Here is a 22,952-nt window from a genome sequence, read left to right as displayed (position 1 = left end):
ACTAGAAACAAGATCACACATGGCTGTGATCACACTGGGCCAAGTTGAGGGACTAGGATAGATCACGACACCCATGCTTATGGGTAATTTTTACAGTTTCCTTTTGGAGCAGTTCCATCAACTATGGTTCTGTGTAAGGATGCATTTGAATAGAGGAGTCCCTTCTACTGACAAAATGGGTGTGGAAGCTGCTGTGGGCTCCTCTGACATTGGCTCACCATTAGGAAGACACTCCCTACCTCTCTGGTGGATTGGTCACAGCTCTTTTACATGTCCCCAAAGGAGGGCTAGCTAGCCAGGCAGGTGGAAGGCTAGGACTGGGAGGGGTTGGGTTGGTACTTGGCTACTAGAAGGTGAGGACAGGGAGGAGTGTGTGGTGTGACTGAGCACAGCCTCAAGGAAGTGAGAGGGGGCTGGGCATCTCTGCCTACTGCTGCAGTGGAGATGTCTTGGGGGAGGGAGGACCCATGTTCTAATTGAGTGGCCGGCAGAGAGGAGGCCAGACCTCAGTCCTAGTCAGCCGAGCCTGGAGGTGATGAAGGCAGCCACAGGGTTCCTATCTCAAGGGGAAGATAGGCATTATCAAGAGTGGAGAGGGGCGTTTCTCTCCTGTGGCAGGTGGGACCCTGTTACTCGGATAACGCCAAGGACTTCAGGAATGGGGATGTCCTAACAACATTGCACAATGCTGTTAGGAGGCTCTTTAAATAATAGCCCCAACTCCCAGGCAGCCACTCCAGGGACACTGCTATCAGTTCCTTCCTAGGAGGCCCACTTTTCAGGAACAGCACTTGGCCACATGATCATAGGAACAGCAGGATGGTGTTATCTGCAGGGCTGTGACAGAGCCACCTTGGAGCCACGGTGAGGCTCAGCATCTTTAGCTAGGTCAGAGCCAGTAGAGGCAGCAAGAAGGCACCCAAAATCAAGAGCCTACACCTCTTTCCCTAATTACTCCTGCTCACCACATCCATGTTCTCAGTCTTGAAGTAGAAACTCAGCCATCATGTGTTCCTGGAAAGCCCAGCATAATCTTTGTGGGCTACAGACCTTGGGCCAGGTATTGGCCATCCCATGCCTGGGTAGGAAGAAGGGAGTCTCTACCCAGATAGTTCCTGTTGGTGGCTGGTCAGGGCTAGGTCTGAGGGCACTTGGGACACTTGTCTAAGTGCTTCTGAAGAGATAGCACTGAGGAAGGACAGCTGGCTTCTAAGGATAGCAGGGAGGATAGAATGTAGGTGCCTCCTGACCCTTGATGCCCAGGCCACCACTGTCTTCCTTTGAATACCAAGTGGGAGGCCCTGGTCAGAAGAAGCTGTGGTATTGGATATGGTAGCAACTAGAATGAAAACAGGGGTGTTGACAAGAAGCTGGCTTTCCTGTGAGGTCCAGCAGAGCCAGCTGCAGGCTGGCATGGGATGGGGAGGCTGGGAGGGCAAGAAAACTAATGGGCAGAAAAGGTCATCCAGGTGGCCAGAATGGGAGGATCTATCACAGCACAAAGGTAGGCTAGCCAGGCACAAGAACAAAGGAACAAGGACCTCAGAGCTAGGGCCCGGTCCTGTCTCTGTGGGTGCATTCTGTAAGGTGGGGACCAATGCATAGTGAGGGGCACAGGAAAACCAAAGGCAGAGTGTGGTGGTGCAGGGTGGCTATGCTAGCCAAAGAGAGCTTCAGAGACGCAAATCTGCTAGGAAGCCCTTCCCTGTCCCCTGTGCCAATATTAGGAAGAACTTTTGTGTGATCTCTCAGCCTCTGCTCCCTTACTCAAACATGTGCCCTGTGAAGGGCCAGAGCTCAGCTCGTCCTTCTTGCCTCTGAGCCTTTGCATATCCTGTTTCTAGAACCTGAAACTATCCCTAAACCCTTATCTGGCCTTGAGCCCTCTGAAGAACTACCTGCCCCTCCACACAACAATGACCATGCACACTACTACGTGAAGACTGTATGCCCTGAAGGGCAGGTTGCGTGTGTGTGTTCCCTATGGAGGTGCAATGATGCAACAGTACACCCAAGCCATGCTGGCAGACGAGGTCAACATTAGGTGCTCTCCAGGGTGCCCCATTGTTTTGTACACTGGGGCCTATGTGCAAAGGCCACCCTCCGGAGTGCAGGTCCCAGTAGACTCATTAACTTTCATTGCATTGCAGCCTCAGCAGCATCCTTAACTCCATAGCTTATTGTAAGCTGCTAGTCACAGGGTCTCTGGATTAGGGAGCACAGACTGCTTAGGATGAAGACGTGTTTTACAGCTCAGTATGGACCTGCCTGGCTGCAGATTGTCAGATTATACCTGGATCTGCAGTGTGACCAGGGAATCCTTTCTGGCCAGTGTCTGCTGTCCAATGACAAAGTTCCCAAAGACAGAATAGCTACTAAGGAGCCAAGTGGGAGCAGCTAAGAGGCTTCCTTAATCTTCGATTTTTCTTGGCTGTAAGAACCTTAGCTGCCCAGAGCTCAGCCAACAGGGTCATAAGCAAAGGGATGAAGAAAATATTAGCTAAGCTATTTTCTTAGACCAGCCAATGTGGAGCCAGTATGCGATCAGCCACAGCAGGGAGTGGAAACCCCCTGACCAATGACGGCACCTCTCTGAAAATGGGCAGCTACAGGGAAGGGCATACCCCAGTGGAGCCAGAGTCTCCTCTGTGGATGAAGGGTGGCTATGGGACAACAGCCAAGACCTGGAAGGCACTAAGACTTTCTTAGGGGCCTTCCTTCCCCCTGGGAGCTTGGCACTGGCTACACAGTACATAAGATGGCAGTCTAGCCAGACACAATGTTTTGGACAAGTGGCCAGAGGCTCCCAACCTGGTCGTGCCAAATGCTAGTGGCTTGTCCTGTGGCTTATAGCCAGCCCCTTGGAGCCTTGGTTCTGGTTCTGATCAGATGCTGGCATTTCTTCCATGCCCATGCTTTCCTGTCCTTGGATCACAGTGCTCTCGAGGCCATGCTGGACTGAACTTAGGGAAAAAAGTTTCCTGCCTGCCACCTCCAATCCAGATTCAGGGATCCCAAGACATGCTCTCACCAACTGGGAGCTCCCTTTGCAGCCTGGAACAGGTAACTCACCCTTTCCGTTGGTCAGCCAACGAGCTGCCCCGAGTCAGAGCAAACATGTCAAAGTCGTCTTCTAGGTGACCCGAGGTCTCTAGAGACTGCAGGCCAGCTCTCACACTGCGGGAGCCAAGGTCTGTTGAGACAGAAAAGGGCAGGTGAGAGATCCACCTGCTGTTCTCATGTCCCTTCTGGTCTAGGGCTGTATGTGGGAAGAGCATCGGGGGTTAGGTGGCAGGACATGGATGGGAAGCTGCCTGCTGCCTGCAGGCCAGGAGGAAGGACTTCCTTTCTGTCGAATGTGCTCATCATCTCTAAGGTGATACCACAATCACCTCCTCCCGCGCTGGTGAGGATTAGAGAGCAGGAAAAATGCTGCCTATGACAGCTGCTAGAGCAGTGGTTCTCAGCCTGTCGGTTGAGACCCCTTTGGGGATTGAACAAGCTTTACACAAGGGATTGCATATCAGACATTTATATTATGATTCATAACAGTAGGAAAATTACAGTTATGAAATAGCATCAAAAATAATTTTATGGTTGGGAATCACCACAGCATGAGGAACTATATTAAAGGGTTGCATCATTAGGATGGTTGAGAACTACTGACCTAAAGAAAGAGGCTGACCAGCAGGACAGTGATCATATATGACTTTCTACAAGTGTCATGTCAGTTTTTCAGAGTTTGGTTGGTGAATGGATTCCTGGAGTGTGCCATGGAGGAGGCAGTCAATTACATTAAGCCCAACCCCAAGCAGGCCTGATGGTCCAGGCCTGCATTCTTAGGGTAGACTGAGGCTAGCCTGGATTAACAAGCATATTCAAGGACAACTTGGGAAACGTTGTGAGGCCCTCTCTCAAAATTAAAAGGTTTGGGATATAGTTCAGTGGTAGAACACTTTCTTAGCATACTTGAGGTCTTAGGCTTAATCCCTAGCACTCTACAAAACAAAACACCAAGAGGAAAAAAAAAAAACCTCAACAACCCAATAACAACAAAAAGATCAGTATGATGACTGCTACATTTATAAGGAATACAGCCAGATGCACCCACCTGTAATCGTGGCATTTAGGAGAATGAGACAGGAGAATGGATAAAGTTTGAAGCCCACCTAGACAGGCTACTAAGCACTTAGCAAGAACCTGGATCAAAACTATCCAATTTTGAAAAACCCTAAACTATCTAATTTTCTCAAAAACTGGAAGTATAGTTCAGGGGCAGAACACTTGTCAGCAAGTGCAGGACCCTGGGTTCCACACCCAGTACCACCGAAACACAGAGCGCCTTCTCGTCCAGCCCTGTGGGAAGCTTCCTGGCAGCCTCTTGCTCTACCCTCCCAACTTGAAGGGCCCATTCCTTCTTCAAGTAGCAACTGGTTACTGAGGCTGAGCAGCAGACTATCTGAGTGCCCTCAGCTTGTTCAGGTGGGGTAGAGGGGGAGAATCATTTCAGAGGGATGGTCAGAGCACAGTGGGATTTATGGGATCTAAGTGGCTCAGGAGCCTTGGTGCTCTCAGGCCATTCTTACAAGTTTTGCTCAACCCTGCAGCAAAATAAGGCTTGGGATCCCTGCAAAGTAACATCTGGACCAATGTTCTATTATTGGGGAGTACAGGAAGGTACCCCCAGAACTTTGAGGCTACTCACATATTGTGACATATCCTTGGCTGGAGCCCCCAGTATACTTACTCATTCCTGCCAGTTGGGATGAGAGGTTGCTTGTGGCTGTGGGGTCAGGACCCATGTCAATCAGGTCAGCAGCTAGCTCAGCATCACTGGAGGCCTGAGGTGAAGGGATATACCGAGATGATTGTTTCTGGATGCAGTTATCTGCCTCCAGGCCCCAACATTTCTGAATGGGATCTGGGAAGATCTCCTCTACTTGGGCTCCAACTTGGCTATACCCTTAGGAGGCTGAGAATGCCCTGAGGTACCAGCTAGTGGTGGCAGAGCCTTATTTCCCTTAAAGGGGCAGGGGCGTAAGAAGTCAGAAGGTGACTTCCCTATCGGCCTAAAACCACCAGCTCCTTGTGCAAGGGTTAGGGAGAGGGTGACAATTACCCTCTCACTTCCTATCAATACAGCACAACCTGTATTGATGTGAATCACTGAATAGATGCCTCTTACCTTGGCAGTCTGGCCTGTTCGGAAGCGTTCAAACCTACAAGACAGAAAATACCCCACTCAAAATGACAGACCGACAAACTGGGTGTGGTAGCACATGCCTTTAATCCCAGCACTTGTGAGGCAGAGGCAGGCAGATCTCTGAGTTCGAGGCAGCCTGGTCTACCAAGTGAGTTCCAGGACAGCCAGGGCTACGTAGAAAAATCCTGTCTCAAAAACAAACAAATACACAAACAAGCAAACAAAGGACAGATTGGCACAGTCCCCAGAGGACACCCAGGAGTGTTTGAAATCACAGGTCACTGCGAGTGTGAAGAGATACACCAGTCTACTAACAGATCCAGTGCATCCTTGCTATTCCTGTGTCAGCACTAGCAGAGCCTCTCTTTCACTTGTACAAGGGTGGGAATTACATAATCAGTTATAGACGTGGCCTGTAATGGTCAGCAAGAAACAAGTTGGCAGGAACACAGAGAAAAGAAAGGGACACTCAGCAAGCAGAGGCGATCGCTGCTTTGTCGCCTGTCTCAGTTATCTACTCTACACTGTGTGTGTGCCCAAGGCCGCTTATCTCTAACCCTGACTACTTGAGGGCCAGGGCTAGCGAGGTAGATGGGGAAGATGTTAGAGTGCGGCCTGTTGGAGCTGTGGCCTGGCATAAGGGCCATCACTTCTGAATTCATCTTCTGGTCTAATGGATACTTGCCTGCCAGCTGAGGTGATGCCTGAGTTGAAACACTGAGTAGCAGTGGCTGGCACTGGAACAAACTGGTGAATTAGAGGCTTGATGCTAGGGTATGCACAGTGCACCTCAAGATGGCAAAGAGGCCCTGTATTCTACTAGACTAACGAACAGGAGAGACTAGCTAGTTGTTGCCCTCAGGGGCCTAGCCCCTCTCAACTGATTGCCAACGACACAGCAGGTAAGGAAAGACAAAAAAAAAAAAAAAAAAAAAAAAAAAAAAAAAGGCACAAGGAATGAAAGGTAGCCAGAAAATAAACCCGGTTCCCAGGTAAGCAGAGTGCTTTGCTGCCTTCTTTCATGATTCCCCACTATCCAAGCAGCTCAGTGATGGGCAGGCAGCTGGAGGCACAAGCCTTTCCCTTTCCCTGTAGCCTGCTAGTGCCTGAAGAAGGTACAGAGAAAATGACTATGGAGAAGTGAAGGCCAGGGTGCAGGGGACCATGGGTCAGGACTACCGTTCGTGGCGCAGAAACACATTGTTGAGGTTGTCATTGACCATGAGCAGCTCCTCGGTCAGCTGCTCATTGGAGATGCGTGGGATGAGCTCCAGGACCCGCTGCTGCATGGCACGGCAGGTGCGGTTGAGCTCCTGCAGGGAGAAGTGAGACACTGAGGCCACAGGCAGGACAAGGCTGCCCCTCATGGACGGTGCATTGGTCTGGGCCTGTCCTGTAAGAGGGATCTTCATGGTACCACAGAAGAGTTTTTGGGGTTCCACAAGCCTGTTTTTAAGATCACCACTCAGGTGCTAGAGTAATTACTGTCTTGAATTGTGACCTGGGCTCTCACTATGTTGCCAGGCTGCTCTGGAGCTCCTGGCCTCAAGGGCCCCACAGCTTCTTCAGTAGCCAGGAGAGTAAGGCTTCACACTAGCATTTAAAGTACAGGAACTCAGTGTGTTGGTAATTCGGCTGCTTTAATGGCACTGTGTGCAGACTGCAGACTCGAGTTTCGGCCACCATGGTTGCTTACTTAGGAACACACCTCAGACTCCTGGACCAGTTAGTCTGGCACTTGTGGGGAAGTAGCACAAACAAGAGAGAAGTCAAACAGAGTCAAGGGACCCAACCCCCTAAAGCTGTTCTCTGGCTTCTGTATCACTGTGGTATTCACCTACCCTCACTCATACACACAACATACACACAGATGTACACAAAGGGAAAAACAAAGGAGGATGGGGAGAGTGACGGCGGTGACAGGCCTGAGAATGAATTCCGACTTTTACCCCACATCCTGATTTTGAGTTTTTGCCTCATTATTCTTATTGACTGGCTTTTTTCTCTTTTGATAAACTTCTTATTTTTGGAATAATTTTCCAGATTTATTGAAGAGCTGCAAGGATGGTACAGAGGGTTCCTATTTGCCTTCACCCATCTTGACATTTGTCAAAACTAAGATATAACACCGGTATTAACTAAACTACTTATTAACATTTTACCACTTATTCTGCTAATATTTTTTTTTTCTATTTCTGGATCCTACACTGTATTTAGTCAGAGGTTGGGTGTGGTGCTATGCACCTGGAACCCTAGCAGTCAGAGCTGAGGCAGGGGCATAGAGAAAGTTCAAGACCAGCCTTGACTGCATCATGAGACCTTGACTCAAAAATAAATAGAATAAATTTCTTTTGGTCTACAGGCAACTGGTCCTCATGGTCATGTCTTCCCCTGGCACCTGTTATGTTGTTCTCTACCCAGCCCTAGTCAGGCCTCTTGGGTTTCTTCATCTGCTCGGGGTAACTTTCAACATGCCCGGGCTCCCCTTCACTTCCTCCCATAATGAAGCATAACTGATGATTGGTTCCTGCTTCCTCATGTACCCTCTGGACAGAAGTGCGTAACTTGAAGTCGGTGCTCTAAGTCACAAATCCCAGCTTTGCTACCTACCAACCACAATGGCCCTAGGCATGTTACAAGGTCTCACTCTGCCTTAGTTTCCTGACCTGAAGAATGGGTGTGGTCAGGGCTATGAGTGAATATATATCACGGACTTACACTGAGCTTGACACACACAGCGTGCTCAGAATGTGGGTGCTGACCCTATGTCACCTTGACAGCTGGCTCCAGCCTTCTGAGTATCCCAGACGACTCATACCCACATGGATGTGGCTTGGGACATATAAAACTAACAACAACCCCTAGTCAACCCCCTTTCTTCTTCTAGTTCTCATATTCAAAAGAGTCCACCCATCCAAGAAAATCCTAATTTAACCTGCACCCCAAGTATAAGGATCTCTGAGAAGTCACAGGGGCACAGAGACCTGGCCTCAAAACTGCCATCTGAGGGGTAGTGGGAGAGCGATGCACAAAGAGCACACTGAGCATTCGACACACAAAGCATTCTGTACCTCCATGCACTCTGGAGAATCCTAGGCTTTGACAGTTTCCAGCTTTCTCGTTGCCTGCCTGAGTGTCCTCAACAGGAAGGCTGTCTAGACCCCTTCACTCCAGTGCCCCATCCCATAGGAGGACAGGATTAGGTGAGTATCACATGACACCTAGGAGCAAAATCCAGCATTTCCCAGCTGCCTCAAGACCAGACGGTCACTTCTCTCAAAGCCAGCAGTTGCTCTGTTCTTCCTGCTTGCTACCTCAAATACTGTGAAAACCATCCTTTCCAGCTCTTCTCAGTGCAGTTCATGATCATCAGCACTAGGTGCAGGACTAGATGGTCCACATGTACTATCTCATTTAATTCTCTTGGCCCACTTGTATCAAAGCAGGCATATAGATGGAGAAAATGAGGGGCTGTTTTGTTCAAGCCAGAAAGCAGCAGAATTAAGATCTGGATTCCTGTCTGATGCAAATCTAAGGTTCCTGGCTGTAATATTTTCTCTTGCCTCAGAGCTCCCAGCAAAACCAAAAGATTGCAATGTGGGCAGGGGAGAGACAGGTATGGCTGCACATGGAGTCAAGGGTGGGGGCTGAACCTGGAGGGAAGCTGTTTGCTCACCTGCAGTAGCTCCAGGTCTGCAGGCTCTACCTGGGTGGGCACCAGCTCTGTCAACATTTCTGACATCACCCGCACATTTCCGCTCACCATCTCCAGCTCACTGCGCAGCTTTCCGATCTGAAATGGACCATTGTAAGGGGAAAGAAGCCGGAGTCTAGAGCCCATGCTGCTCCCACAGACATGTAGCCCAAGAAACGCCCCCCCCAACACTTTCTCCTCACAGCTTCCCTCCTGACTCCTGGGGATGGTCTGTATTCAAGAGCCTGCAGAGGCTTCGTCCTACCACACAGCCCCTCACAGAGGTGCTACCAACCGCTGCCATCTCCAAACCAGGAGCCAGGTATGGGGGAGGCTGAAAGAAGTATGATAATCGGAGGGGAATAAACCAGTGAGTGTGGTTGGAAGAGTATCAGCATCTCTTGAGGCCAAGACAGCAATTAATGAGGCCCTAGGGAGTGGCAGTTCTCTCAAGGGAGTAGGAAGGTAGGCTGCAATCCCCTTAAGCCTGAGAGGACAGAGTGGGCTCTGTCTGTGTCTTTCCATCCCTTAAGAGAACTGGAATTCTGTCTTGTCTCTGGTCTACTTTAGGGGCCAGGCTCATCCAAAAATAAGTGCCAGGCCTCCTACCCACTTGAACATGAAACTTAGATCCAGTACTTGTACCAGTGATCTAAGGGAGCCATGGTTCCAAGCCTGGGGACACATAACAATGAAGGTTGTCAGTGTCCTCAAACATGTTGGATGTGAGGGTCTCTGTGTAGTGTCTTTTGTGAACCCTGAGGAACTTTAAATCCTCATGGACACTGTATCTACTTTTAATTCTGAGAAACATATGAAGGGCCTCCTAGATGTATCCGGCTGAAGAACCCTTTTATAATGGGATGGCTCATGAATCTAGTGGCTAGAAGACTACATCGTGGGAAATACTGGTATATTCTAAACTGTGTGACTGAATGAAAATGAACTTCAGAGTCTGACTCCATGACTGTGACAGCAGCTACCATACCCTGACTAGTAAGCACCAAGCACTGAACACAGGCAGGCTCAGCCACCTTTCTGAAGCTTCAGTATGAAGAAACAGGCCTGCGGAGACAAGCACCATATCCGCTGAAGGTGACCCACAGCATACCCACAGTGTCTGTCAGGCAGAATGACTCTTGGTGTGAGTGGACAGGTGTTCATCACCAACTTGCCACATCCAAATGCAAAGGGATCGGACCACAAAGGAGCCTAGGAGTTACATCACCACACTACTGCATCTTAACCTGCCTCAAGAGGCACATGGGGCTATGAAGTCAAACAAAAATACTCAATTTTATTTAACAAGAACCTTCTAGCACTAAAATAATCAGTCTTAATACACAGACTTTAGAAAAATTAGTTAAAAATTAGAAGCAGGGTGGATAATTGCTTTGGACCACAGGGTAATTTTACAATTTTATAGGCTTTCATTACTTGCTCAGTGTGTCAACCTTCTCTAATCATGCTTGCTGTGGTGCATGACTTCATAACTTGCTGTAAAGTAACACGGAAGTCTCTCTTTGTTGGGCTAAGACTGTGTACCGCACACAGTGGTCAGCAGGCAGCCCTTCAGAGTGAAGCTTCTCTCCTCTGTATCCTGTCTGTGGATCTCTACCTTCAGCACACTCGGCAGCTAAGTCTTCACACTTCTCTGGTGGTGGTCTAATGTCTGTGAAGGCCTCAAGCTCAGTCCAGCACTACATCTCAAGTGACCAGATGTAGATCACAGCCACCCAGACTGAAGCAGGTAACTCCCTAGAGCTAACCACAAGTTAAGGGAACTTCATCTTAGGTTTGTGTGTTTACTTGCTCAGGAGTTGGTGTGATGGGTGAGTCTCCTGGGAGAACAGCTGGAGTGGGCAGAGGGGTGGCATGCTGGCTGAGGTCTCCTCGCTGACTATTGTTGGAACCCACAGAGTTCTGTCCAGATGGTGTCTCTGAGTTGAACACGGTCTAGGTGGCAAAAGATAGGGTGAGTGAGGCCTCCTAGAAAGCCACTGAGCTCTCCCAGGATAACTCGTGCCCCACCCAAAGTTCTCCTCACCCTCTGGGGTGTGTGGATGGGTGACAGCATGTCCAGGTCAGTCATGGGGAACTCCAGGCCCTTCCTTCGCAGGTCCTCATAGACAGCAACAACTCCTGTCAAATCAGGCGAGCTGCGGAACGCGTCAGCCCAGGACTGAGAGGGGACAAAGGGACATGGCCGGTAACCACTGCTCACCTTCTTTTCTGTGAGCCTGTCCCACCCTGGCACCTAGACAAAGGATAGAGTGCTTCCCTGCTCTTCTTCCTTTTGCCTGGTCCTGTCACTCTGTGCACAAGGCTCAGTACACAGTGGTAAGTCCTGCTGCACACATGGGCAGTCTACTAGCAGACAGTGGAAGAACAGCCCTGCAGTCTCCTACCCCTTGAGGTCACTGAGCCACCCCACTCTGTCAAAGAGCGCACCTGGATGAGGGTCAACACCTTGTCATGCACAATGGTGGGCGGATTGTTCTTCGGCAGAATGGTCCTCACCAGCACACACTCTACGAACTCCTGGCTGGCCACCAAAACATGGAAGCGGCGCCCGCAGTTCTTAACACATGTTTCCAAGACCTGTAAGCCAAGATGTCCAAGAGAGTGATCCATCAGAGGAGAGGAGGTGGTCTGCCACTCTAGGGAGGCTCCTCCTTTATCCCAGAGGGAAGCCAAGCAGAGAGGAGGCTTCCAGAAGGGAAGGACCCAGGAAAGGGAGCAGTGCTGGATTTCAGGACTTGTCTCATAAGCAACTGGGACATGAAGGCTGTGACAGACAGGACTCCCTTCTTTATTATTTTTTTTTACAATTTATTCACTTTGTACCCCAGCTGTAGCCCCCTCCCTTGGCCCCTCCCAATCCTGTTCTCCCTCCCTCTTCTCCTCCCATGCTCCTCCCCCAGTCCACTGATAGGGGAGGTCCTCCTCTCCTTCCATCTGACCCTAGGACTCCCTTCTTACTAGGCCAGGGCCTGCTATAACCTAAACCCTGCTTTCTAGTTCACATGGTATAGTATAGTAGTTCTTAATGTTCCTAATGTTTGACTCTTTAATACAGTTCCTCTAGCCAGACAGTGGTGGCACACATATTTAGTCCCAGCACTTGGGAGGCAGAGGTAGGTGGATCTCTGTGAATTCAAGGCCAGCCTGGTCTACAAAGAGAATCTAGAACAGCCAAGGCTACACAGAAAAGACCCTTTCTCAAAACAAACAAACAAACAAGGAAACAAACAAACAAAAACAGTTCCGCATGTTGTGGTTACCTCCAAACACAAAACTTTTTCATTACTACTTCATAACTGTAATTTTGCTACTGTTATGAATTGCAATCCACTGGTTGAGAAACACTGGTCTAGAAGCTTAGTGGTTTTCCAGGAGGACTCAGAGAGAAGTTCAGCTTCCCCTATTGATAGGTAACACTGTGACCCAAGATCCAAGCACAGAGCTCTCCCCATGGCCCAGCAAAAGCTGCTTGTGCTCTGCAGGGTAGCAGGACCATGTGGATCTAAGCATGGTGCGGGCTGGGATAAGCTGTCTTCCTTCCCTCCCCCCCCCTCCAGGCCAGGTCGTCCTGAGGACAGGGCCTGATGCTTGGCCTATACTGGCCTGACTCAGTGCTAAGGCAATTCTGTTCTTAGACACTGGTATTTGTTTTATGTCTATCTTTTAGGGAAGTGGCCCCAGTGTGTCTACTCCCCATGACAAGACTAGAAATTCCTTTCCAGTTCCCTTACTTTGTCATTCACCTCCACCAAGAGTGTAGATGGGAAAACAGTTTGCCCATGGTCCTTTCCTTCTTAGCCTTCATTCACTAAGAGAACCCTAAGCGTGAATGGGACCTAACTAAAAGAAGCAGCTTTTAGCAGACCATGGTCCAGCCATGGAAGCAATGATGGCGGAGTGGACAGATAGGTAACAGAAAGGAAGGACACTTACTGTGAGGGCCAGCATGACCTCATGGAAATTCTTATTCCCCACGATTCGCTTCTTCAGTGCTCGGAAGGCATCTTTAGGGCTGGCCAAAAGGACAAAGGAAGGATGGGCTTAGGCATTGAACCCTTTTTCCCAGGACAGGAGGCCAAGGGGTCCAAGTTCAGGAGACTCTGCAAAGCTGCTGGACTGGATGGACTCTTCCCTCATACCTCTGCCTTACCTGTGTGCCCAGGTTCTGATCACACCAGGATCCTGCTGTCCCAGCACAGCCTTCTGAGGAAAGCCCAACAGTCCGAGCACCAGGGAGACCCTGGGCTTCAGGTCATGGACTCATGTTGGGCAAGGTGCGAATGCTTGCCAAAAATACAGACTCCCAGAACTCAGCTGAGTACACCAGACAGGGCTCATGGAGTAGGATAGCCCCAGAACTCAGCTGAGTATACCAGACAGGGCTCATGGAGTAGGATAGCCCCAGAACTCAGCTGAGTATACCAGACAGGGCTCATGGAGTAGGATAGCCCCAGAGTTTGCTTATTTCTCCTGTTCCTCCTTATTTCTCCTGGACCCCACAGCTACTAGGGCCTTCTGGGTGTTGATGCTAAGAATAAATGACCACAGGCAGAGTGTTCTAACAGCACAGCTTAATCATGTCTACTATCCATCTTCCAGTCAAGTCTAACTGAGTACCTGTGTGCCTGCATGTGTGTACATGTGTGCACATGCCACATTCACTGCTTCCAAGGATTCTGGGATAACTGAAGGAAGAAGAAGTCTTAAGGGAGAATGGGATAGGTGCCAAAAGACCCTCAAGGAAGTAGCCAACTCTGAAGGAAGAGGAGGATGAGTGGGTGGACAGCCAAAAAACAGTGCTTCAGGTGCAGGGAGAGCTTGGGCCAGGGCTTGCTGGGCAGAAGCTGCCTTGGAAGGACGGAGGAGAGGTAACAGTGTAGAGGAGCCTGGGGTGTCTATATACAGCAGGTGTCCACAAAGACCCTGGGGATCTCCGGTTCTCCCTATCCCAGCTGCTGACTCCTCCTCTCCCAGCATTGCCAGAGCTGCTCTGCCTTGAAGGCCTTTGCTGGACCCTGTTCCCTGCCTCCAAACCCCTCAAGGGAAGGCCCAGGGGCTCTCCTCCCCAGTGTGTCCTGGCATGGGTCTCTAAGCTATCCAGGCAGAAAAGATGGCTCCTAGAGGGCAGGCAGCATTCTTTAAACAGCCTCAGCAGAACCTGGGCGCCTGCAGTGGGCTTTGAGCTTTATTCTCACTTGGCCTGTCTGTCAGTGCTGACCTTTAAGGGCTACAACAGAACAGTATGAAATCCTGGTAGGTCCTCAGCAGAAGTGAAGGCAGAGGCCTCCAGAATGGATCCTGTTTGGAGGCAAAACTTGTAGGTGGTCAGTGCTACAGTGGAGAGGCCAGGGCAGGCACGGGAGCCTGTCAAGAAGTGTGAGAACAACCTGTACTCAGAGCACCTCGAACAGCTCTCTGCCTGTCCTTGGCCAGTTCCAGTAGTAGCTGGCTTCAGCTCTGGTGTGGGCATACTATCCGGATCCTTAATGTCCCTCTGAAGCTCATGTGTTTAATAAATGGTTTCGTTCTCACAGTGGCACTGATTAGTCACTACAGAAACTCTGAGACAGGGCCTAGGTAGGGTAGCTGGAACCTTTTTGTCATTAGAGTTGTGACTTTGAAGGGTACCATGGAACCCTGGTCCCTGTCACTGTTTTGTTCTCTGGCCCATGAGGTGAGTGTTGTTGCTCATCACATACTCCTCATGATGTGCAACATTAACACTGTGAGGCAAAATAAAAACAACTGCTTCAGCTCCACTGTGAACTTAAGGCCAGGGAGTCCTGCCTCAAAAACAAACAAACAAACAAACAAACAAACAAACACCAAACCAAACCAAAAGTGAGCTAAAAATTTCTCTTTATAAGCAAATCGTCTCAAGGGCATTGTTATAATTATGAAAAACTGGCAGACATGGGTGCTGACTTGTGGACTACTTTGGTAATTGAAGGGACCCCACTTCTCATGGGGTGCCTGGAGAAAAGGGAACAGCACTGGACATGGACTATGCACCACACAGACATACACACAAAGTATATGGCAATGGTATGATTCCACCAAAGACAGAATTTAGATAAAATTGGTGAGGCCAAGGGTCATGCCTGTCATTGCCTACTGCTGGCTCCTCGATGCCTTGTGCAGTGTCTGGAACATTTAAAATGCTCAAATGAACTGCAATATAGCCAATGAGCTCTGAGGACAGTACTTCCCAAGTTCACCGTGGATAGGGAAACACTGTCTCCAAAGATACTGCAGTGACTTACAACATATCATCTGTAAAGCTGCTAGGCCTTTCCAGAGGCTCAGTAGTCATGTCTGCCTCCCCTCCCCCCCCCCCCCCCCCCCGTGGTCCTGCTATCTGTCCACTTGTACTTTAATCTCAATATGAGTCCTGATGCAGATATGGGAGTGAACCACACAGTGCAACTGAGGAGGACTTTGGGGCCTGGAGTTACCATCCTCTTTTAGCGTAAGATACCCACAGCCTCCCCGAAGTTCAGGCTGCACTCCTGCCTCCTGCTCCTCTGGGCTAATTCGCACTTGTTCCCAGAACATCCTGGGAGAACATCCTGGGAGGATGTTCTGAGTTCCCAGAGCAGAGGCCTCATCTGGTTGCACTCCCTGACTGCCATGGCCCACACACTCTACTTCATCCTACTTTCTGCTCCACTCAGGGCTTCGGCTCACGTTCTGGCAGGATTTAGCAGAGCTCTGGATAGGTGAGTAACTTTTCCATGGTCCATCACACACTTGGTCTGTGTGCACCAGGCAGAGGAGGACAGGGCTCCAACACCTCTCCCATAGCATATGCTTTGTCTGGGTTCAGGGTTCTGCAGGAACACTAGGACCCCATACCCGGTCTCCTGCAGGCACCTGATCCACAACTCTGCTCTGCTTCACTGACTGCCCTCTGTGCAATCTCCGGCCCTGCTGGCTTCTAATCTTAAGGAAGTGAAAGTGTTTTCTTGCTCTCAGAGAAAAGCTGTCCAAAGACTCCAGCTCTCAGCATGCAGAAAGGCACTGTGAGTCTCCAGCTAGCTTTGACTGAGGGAGGTGATGCACCAAGGCTGGGCCTCCAGATCTATGTGACACGTGGCTTCTTGTTCAGAGAAGCGTGGGTCATAGCACTTAGGGGCCAGTTGGCCACATACTGTCTTTTTGTGAAAAGGGTTTCTCTGTGTAGCCCTGGCTTTCCTGGAACTTGCTATGTAGACTAGGTGGGGCTTGGATTCAAGAGATCCACCTGCTTCTGTCTCCTGAGTGCTGGGACTAAAGGCATGAGCCACCACAGACCGGCTCACGCTGTCTTTGAATTTTTCATCCACCTGTGAAGGCACTGTACTGGAACATGGTCCAAAGATGTTTAAACTGCCATGCTGCTGTCTAGGATGGGGTATGTGTACTGCACAGCAGGGTTAGACTTTGTGGCTACAACCCTGGGGGCCTAGGGAGGATCATCTGGTGGGATATAGGGATGAATCGGTGCTGTTGTGTACTGTGTAACAGTTGGCTACCACAGCCTGCACCCCCCACCTCCCACTGAGAGCCCTTACCCTTCTTCGGTTTCGTTGATGATGTCACAGATCTCCATGTTGAGGGCCCAGTCTTCACTCTGCAGGGAGCCATCTGTAGCTTTCTCTGTAAAGAAACTGTGAGTCACAAAGGTGGGGAGTCCTAACTGGGCAGACTCAAATAGTGGGGTGAGGAGGGAATAGATAAAACAGAAGATCACGGGGCTTTTCTGGGCACCCAGGTTTATATGCTGTCCCAGTTGTAACTGGACTGTACCAGCCATATGAGGTCAGAAGTGTCCTTGCCCATTTATGGAAAAGGAATCTGGTTCAGAGGGACCCAGGTTGATGACCAGGAACTGAGACAGGCCTGGCCGTGGAGGGCTTCTTTCTAACAGAGCCCAGGAGCTGCTTTATTGTGTAGGTATTATGCTTCTCTTCTCTTCATATTATCCTGTGAGTTGGAAGCAGTCACACAGTTCAAAACGGTAAAAGTTCCAGAGAAGTAGGCAATGGGGAGCAACTATCTCCGTCCTTGCCCTGTTCTCATTTCTTTCTTTTTTTTTTTTTTAAAGATTTATTTACTTATTACTTATGCAATGTGTGTTAGCATGTACACCTGCACACCAGAAGAGGGAACCAGATTTCATGTTTAGATGGTTGTGAGCCACCATGTGGTTGCTGGGAATTGAACTCAGGACCTTTGGGAAGAGCAATCAGTTTTCTTATCCTCTGAGCCATCTCTCCAGCCCCTGTTCTCATTTCTTATAGGCCCCTGCTGTAATCTGTTTCTTCTACTTTCTCCCAGAGGCATTTTTTTTTTTTTTTTTATGGGACTTGGTCTTCCATGCCCCAGGTACAGCTTCTTTCCATAGATTGGGCCAATTAAAGATCAGCCTCAAGGGTGGGCAATGTTCTCAGAATGGCTGTACAGTGAATCCTGGGGATTATTCCTTTCCCTTTTAGGTACTGGGGCTTCCCAGGCAAGTGTTCTACCTCTGAGTTACCTTCCTAGCCCAATTCTTCCTTTTAAATTAACATAAAAATCATACAACAGAATGTAGAGGAATTTTAGTTCAGAACATGGCTGTTCTAGAAAGAGATCACATCCAAAGACCCAAGTCTGTGTGATCTGGCTGGAATACAAACATGCCTTTAATACAGGAAATATCTGACAGAAAGCCACAAAGGAGAAATTTGCCTGGGATCATTTCCAGAGGAAGATAGAGTTCTCTGGGTTTTGATGAATGCCCAGAGATTTGGAAGACCTAGGAGCAGCGGGATCTTTGAGCCCAGAGCAAGGAACAACACAGGAGCCTCTAAGACAGTGAATCATAGTAAGTTACCAAAAAAGACCATTTTAATTATATAGACAGACTTTTCCAGCATTAAAATCGGGAAACTACATTTCAGATCCCTTGAGAACAGGGTAGGAGTTAAGGGGATAGAAACATTGCTTGAAAAACCATTGCAGTATTCATTGCAATTATGACCACTGGAATAAGCCCTTCTCTACTGTCAATTGCAATCTTTATATTTTTTCCTCTTAAAAAAGTTTGAAAAAAATATCTGTACAACAAGAAAAAAATAGCTATAATAATACAAAGGCTTGAGAGACAAGAGACAGAGGAAACAAGGGAACAAAAACACTTAATTGTGAACCTATGGTACTTAATGAAATTGAGGATCAAGATAGACAGCCCATTGATAATTGAGCTTGCTGGAGTGCAGCCCAGCTCACTGGCATGGAGCTGAGCATAGAATGAGAGTGCCTAAATGTCTAGTTTGTGTGTGGATTCATAAAGATCTAATTGTACCTTGATGAACAAAAAGGGGAAATAAGATTAGCTGAAAGATACCGAACGGTGGGGGAAAAAAGTACTGAATTAGATCCACCTGTACACTTGTTTTAACATCAGAATGGAATACAGGCATCAGGTTATTGTGTGATTCAAATGCTGATTTCAGTACTCCCCATATCTGGTTGTAATCCTTGTTCTGAGAACCTCCTGTCTCAATGTTGTGTAAACACTGCTCCCCCCATTGTCCCCTGATATGCCAATAAAGCAGCTTACAGTCAATTTCTGAGCAGGGAGAGAAGAGGGCTAGACTCCCTGCCAGCCATGGCAGGAGGAGTTAAAAGAGGAAGTAGGGGATTTAGCCTTTTGATAAGTCCAAGAGACATCAGGAGAAGGAGCTGGAAGGGGAAAAGCCAGAAAGTGCAAGTTCCTCTGGGATGTATGCTGGGAGGAAACCAAATTAACTTAGAGGGTTAAGATTAAAAACTGTTCAGTTCTTGTGCTGGGAAGCTTGTTAAAATTGTACAAAAAGTCTCAATTACTTGTGTGACGGCTGGGCTAACAGAAAAACTAAGAGAAACAAAGTTTTATAAAAATAACCCTAATAGTGGAACTCAGGGAATATGTTACATTGGGAAAGAGGTTTTACCTATATTTTTGTAAGTGATGAAGGACTATGGTTTGCATCAAAATTGATAAAGATGCAATCTGAATAAGAAGCTGCCAAATGAAAGGCATGACTCAGCCAGGCATGGTGGTGCATGCCTGTGATCCCAGCACTCTGGGAGATAGAGGTAGGTGGATCTCTTTGAGTTAGAGACCAGCCTGATGTACAAAGCAAGTCCAGGACAACCAAGACTATACAGAGAAACCATGTCTCAGAAAAACAAAAACCAAACCAAACCAAACCAAACCAAACCAAACCAAACCAAACCAAAAAGGCATCATCAAGGAAGAGATGCAGAAAGACAGCAATGCAGATGATGCAGAAAGCAGACCTCCCTGCATGGAGACAGATGAACAGACCAGCTGAGGAGGGACAGACATTTTAACAGATTGGCAGACTGGAAAACCTTGATACTGAAATGGACTGTTGCAGAAGGCCAGATGATCACAACTGCAATTATGGAGGATCATTGCATCAATGGCAATGATCCATTCATTAGACATTCATAAGAACACTCAGAAGATCCATTCATAAGAACATTCGGACTGTTAAATTTGTGGGATTGATATCTGTTTCTATTGTAAAGTTAAACTGTATACAATTTTTAGCTTAAACATGAAGGGGGAAAAGTTGTAGAGGGAATTTTAATTCAGAACATGGCTGCTCTGGCAAGAGATCAAGTCCAAAGACCTTCTAGGTCTGTGTGATCCAGATGGAATACAAACATGCATTAATCCAGTAGACAGAGCCAAGACCTGAGTTGAAGGCCAGCCTGGTATAGAGCAAAGTTTCAGGTAAAGAAAAGTTTAGTACAGGTGTGGTAGTACACACCTTTAATACCAAACAATGAAGGTGAAGATAGTTTGTAGAAAGAAGCACTCATGTTTGATAGTGATATTTAATTAAGTGATGTTTAATTGAGAAAAAGAAACGATTCAGAGAAAGATCTGACAGAATAGTATATGCCCAATTCTCACAAGAACAGGGAGGACAGGGAAGCTACTTAAGAGAGCAACATAGAATGAGGGTAAGGAGGCAATTTTACTGGGAGTTTTACAGAGAGAGGCTGAATGAGAGAACAAGCTAGAATAGGTGAAGACAGAATGAACCAGAGAAATGAGAAGGAGCCAGAAGATTAGAGCAGATTGCTGGAGTTTGAGGCCAGCAGAACAATTCAGGGGCTGAGAGAGAAGCCAGATTAAATAAGTTAGCTGGGAGAGGAGTTTGAGCCAGAACAGCTGAGTTGAACAAGCCAGCCCAGAGCTCAGTAAGACAAGAAAGGGTGAGCTTATTAAGCAGTAAGTCTTGAGGCTGAAAATGTTCCAGGCCTAAGTTAGATTGTACAAAGGTTTGAAGCTTCCAGAACTAGGCCCAGGTTAGCAGACAGAGGTAATAAGCCATAAGACAACAACTGAAACAGGCAAATAAAAGTTTCTTTTACAACATAAAATAAACATCTTGAGTAGTATAATCAACTGGTATGGTCATAGTACTGAGTAACTTCCACTCTTCATGGTATTTTCATGCTGGGTAAAATCTCTGAACCAGGACACAGCTACAAAAGTCTCAAGGCTTGCAATGGGTAGATAAACATGGTGGCATACACATATACACTTGGAAGGCAGAGGTAGGGGGACTGAGAGTTCTAGGCCAGCCTGGTGCTACACAGCAAATCCAAATCCAGCTTGGGCTACATAATAAGACCCCATCTCCAAGGGCATCTCACTGGGTGTTATGTGAATGATGAATCCAGGTACAGACAATATGAGGACTTTCACCAACCCTCCATACAAACACACTGCCATGTCTACTGTTTACACATGACACACTCTGTTCCACCTCCTGTCATGCCCTGGTTAGCATGGCAAGTATATTTTGATCACATGTAAGATGTGTGACAGTTTAACGTTCCACACTCAGAGGGTGAGATCCTGAGTGTCTGCCCAAATTCCCTTCTTCCTTAGCTGTCATGCTGTCTTCTCTGCTTTCAGACTCTGGTCGTGGACGTGATGTACTCACTCACACAGCTGGTCAGCAAGTTTGGCTGGTGATGTCACTTGTCTCACAAGGAAGACAGTCTTTATTGTTGGGTGGTGCTGAGGGCTTACCACATTACACAGCTGTTTGTAAGCCAGGCCCACTCTAGGCACTGAGATGCTTGGTAGACAAAGATACAGTTCTTGCCCCATGGTGTCCAGAATAGGCCTTGACACACAGCACACTCTCAGCAGCACTAGGAGAGGATGAGGGTGGTCTCCACATGGCTGGGTGGGGCTCTTCCAACCTGCAGCAATGGCCCTGATGGGCTGTTCAGGCAGCCTGCTCTCTAACTGGCATACCTTCAGTTCCACCTTTGCTTCCTGCAGCCAGACAGATTCTAGTGTGGTCAAACACATGACAGGAGGCTGAGACAGAAGGGTGGTTGCTTTTCCACTGGCTTATGGCCAGGGGAGGAGGCCAGGAGGTGTCTCTTTAGAAGGGCGAGAAGCCAAGGCCTGTTCTTTCCACAAATATCTACTGAGTGTAGCTTTTGTACTCCACTCCTCATCTTAAGGCCAAGTGTTCCCTGAACAGGTTATGACTTGCTACAGAGTACCTTGGGGCAGGGGCTGCTTAAACATAAAAACCTGTTCCTCTTCCACAGGCTATACTCAGCCAGATGGCCAGTACTGACTGAGTCATCCTTGACCTCAGACCTATGTCTAATAGTCACACTGCCCTGGCAATCCCATCTCCCAAGTCTGTACTGTGTTCATTCTCTTTTATCTCTCTCCCAATGTCCAACCCTCCCATTCTTCATGCTGCTGAGAATGGCCATGCTCGTCTTGTGCCTCAAAATCTTTCAGGGTTCCCTAGTCTTTGTCTGGCATACACACCCTTCTGTAATACTTTTAACCTTTTAAGCTATATATTACATAACCATCAGTGTAATTAGCAAGTTATAATAAACATGAGATTTAATTGTTAATCCATGAGGCATATACTACCACCTCCATCTCACTAATGAGGAAACCAAGAAAGAGAGGTCAGCACCTTAAAACAGTCACTCAAGCTGGCCACAGTGATGCATACCTTTACTCTCAGCACTTAAGAGGCAGAGGCAGGCTGGTCAACAGAGCAAGGCCATCCAGAGCTACATGGTCAGATCTTGTCTCAAAACAAAAACCAAAAGCTTACAATCAAAACTCAGAACAAAACAAAACAAAACACCAGCATCCTATGGTGAGGGGTGGCTGGTCCTTTGCAACTAACTCCTCACGCCTGCCTTGCTGCATGGCTCTCCCTGGGGTCACGGCATTCCGAAGCACCCTCCTGCCCCCTTCCTGGGGCTGTGCACTCTGCCCCTCCAAGGATCTCTCAGCAGTCCTCTTGTTGGCTCTGCTGATGGCCATCAGCACACCCTGCTAACTGAGCACCTTCTTCTCCTGGTGCTCTGAAGTTTCAGAGGGGCTACAGCCCTGTGGAAAGGCCAGTGGCTGGGGAGGGAAAGCTGGGAAGTGACATGTGGGGATAAGGCAGGTGCAGAAGTAGTCTAATTAGTATGGTAAAGGTGCAGCAGAGATGGAGATCTGGTTGATAAGCAGAGAGGAAGAGGACTAGGACCTAAGAGGGAAGGGGGAGAAAAAGAAAATGTGGTGGCAAAGGTAAGAAGATCATCTGAGCATCTTGAGTGGAAGCTGGCTGAAGCAAGGCCTGCTGAGCCTGTGCAGACCACTGTTCCTCAGTGCAGGTCCCTGGTCTATATGTAGCTGGCAGGACTGAGCAGCTACAGAATCCCAGCTCCTGACTTGCCCTGAGATATGTCCTATAAGTGTGGAATTTGAGAACAGGTTGTCATATTTTGTTTTTAACCATGAAAGTAACTTATTTTTTAAATTATTTTATTTTTATTAATTATAGTTTATTCACTTTGTATCCCCCCTGTAGCTCCCTCCTTCTTCCTCTCCCAATCCTCCCCTCCCTCCCTCTTTCCCACCTGTGTCCCTCCCCCAGTCCACTGATAAGGAAGCTCCTCCTCCCTTTCCTTCTGATCCTAGTCTATCAGGTCTTATCA

General features: G+C 48.2%; 1 protein-coding gene across 3 annotated transcripts in view; it reads right to left on the bottom strand.

Annotated features, from left to right (window-relative positions):
* The window catches only part of Tom1 (target of myb1 membrane trafficking protein), a 41,118-nt gene that overhangs the window by 6,755 nt on the left and 11,411 nt on the right, over nt 1–22,952 (bottom strand). The window contains exons 2-11 of one of the 3 annotated variants that reach the window (XM_021656733.2): nt 16,475–16,559; nt 12,855–12,933; nt 11,349–11,498; nt 10,945–11,079; nt 10,707–10,853; nt 8,880–8,996; nt 6,383–6,516; nt 5,186–5,219; nt 4,748–4,841; nt 3,073–3,193 (exon numbers count right to left, since the gene is read on the bottom strand). In XM_021656733.2, the coding sequence (XP_021512408.2) occupies nt 3,073–3,193; nt 4,748–4,841; nt 5,186–5,219; nt 6,383–6,516; nt 8,880–8,996; nt 10,707–10,853; nt 10,945–11,079; nt 11,349–11,498; nt 12,855–12,933; nt 16,475–16,559 (1,096 nt within the window). Of the gene's footprint in view, nt 1–3,072; nt 3,194–4,747; nt 4,842–5,185; nt 5,220–6,382; nt 6,517–8,879; nt 8,997–10,706; nt 10,854–10,944; nt 11,080–11,348; nt 11,499–12,854; nt 12,934–16,474; nt 16,560–22,952 lie in introns of those variants that run through there. The other 2 variants (XM_060393180.1, XM_021656734.2) reach the window with 2 other exon arrangements.

This window comes from Meriones unguiculatus, chromosome 10 (genome assembly GCF_030254825.1).
Source record: "Meriones unguiculatus strain TT.TT164.6M chromosome 10, Bangor_MerUng_6.1, whole genome shotgun sequence".
NCBI lineage: Eukaryota > Metazoa > Chordata > Mammalia > Rodentia > Muridae > Meriones > Meriones unguiculatus.
This window is presented reverse-complemented; position numbering and strand designations above follow the sequence as displayed.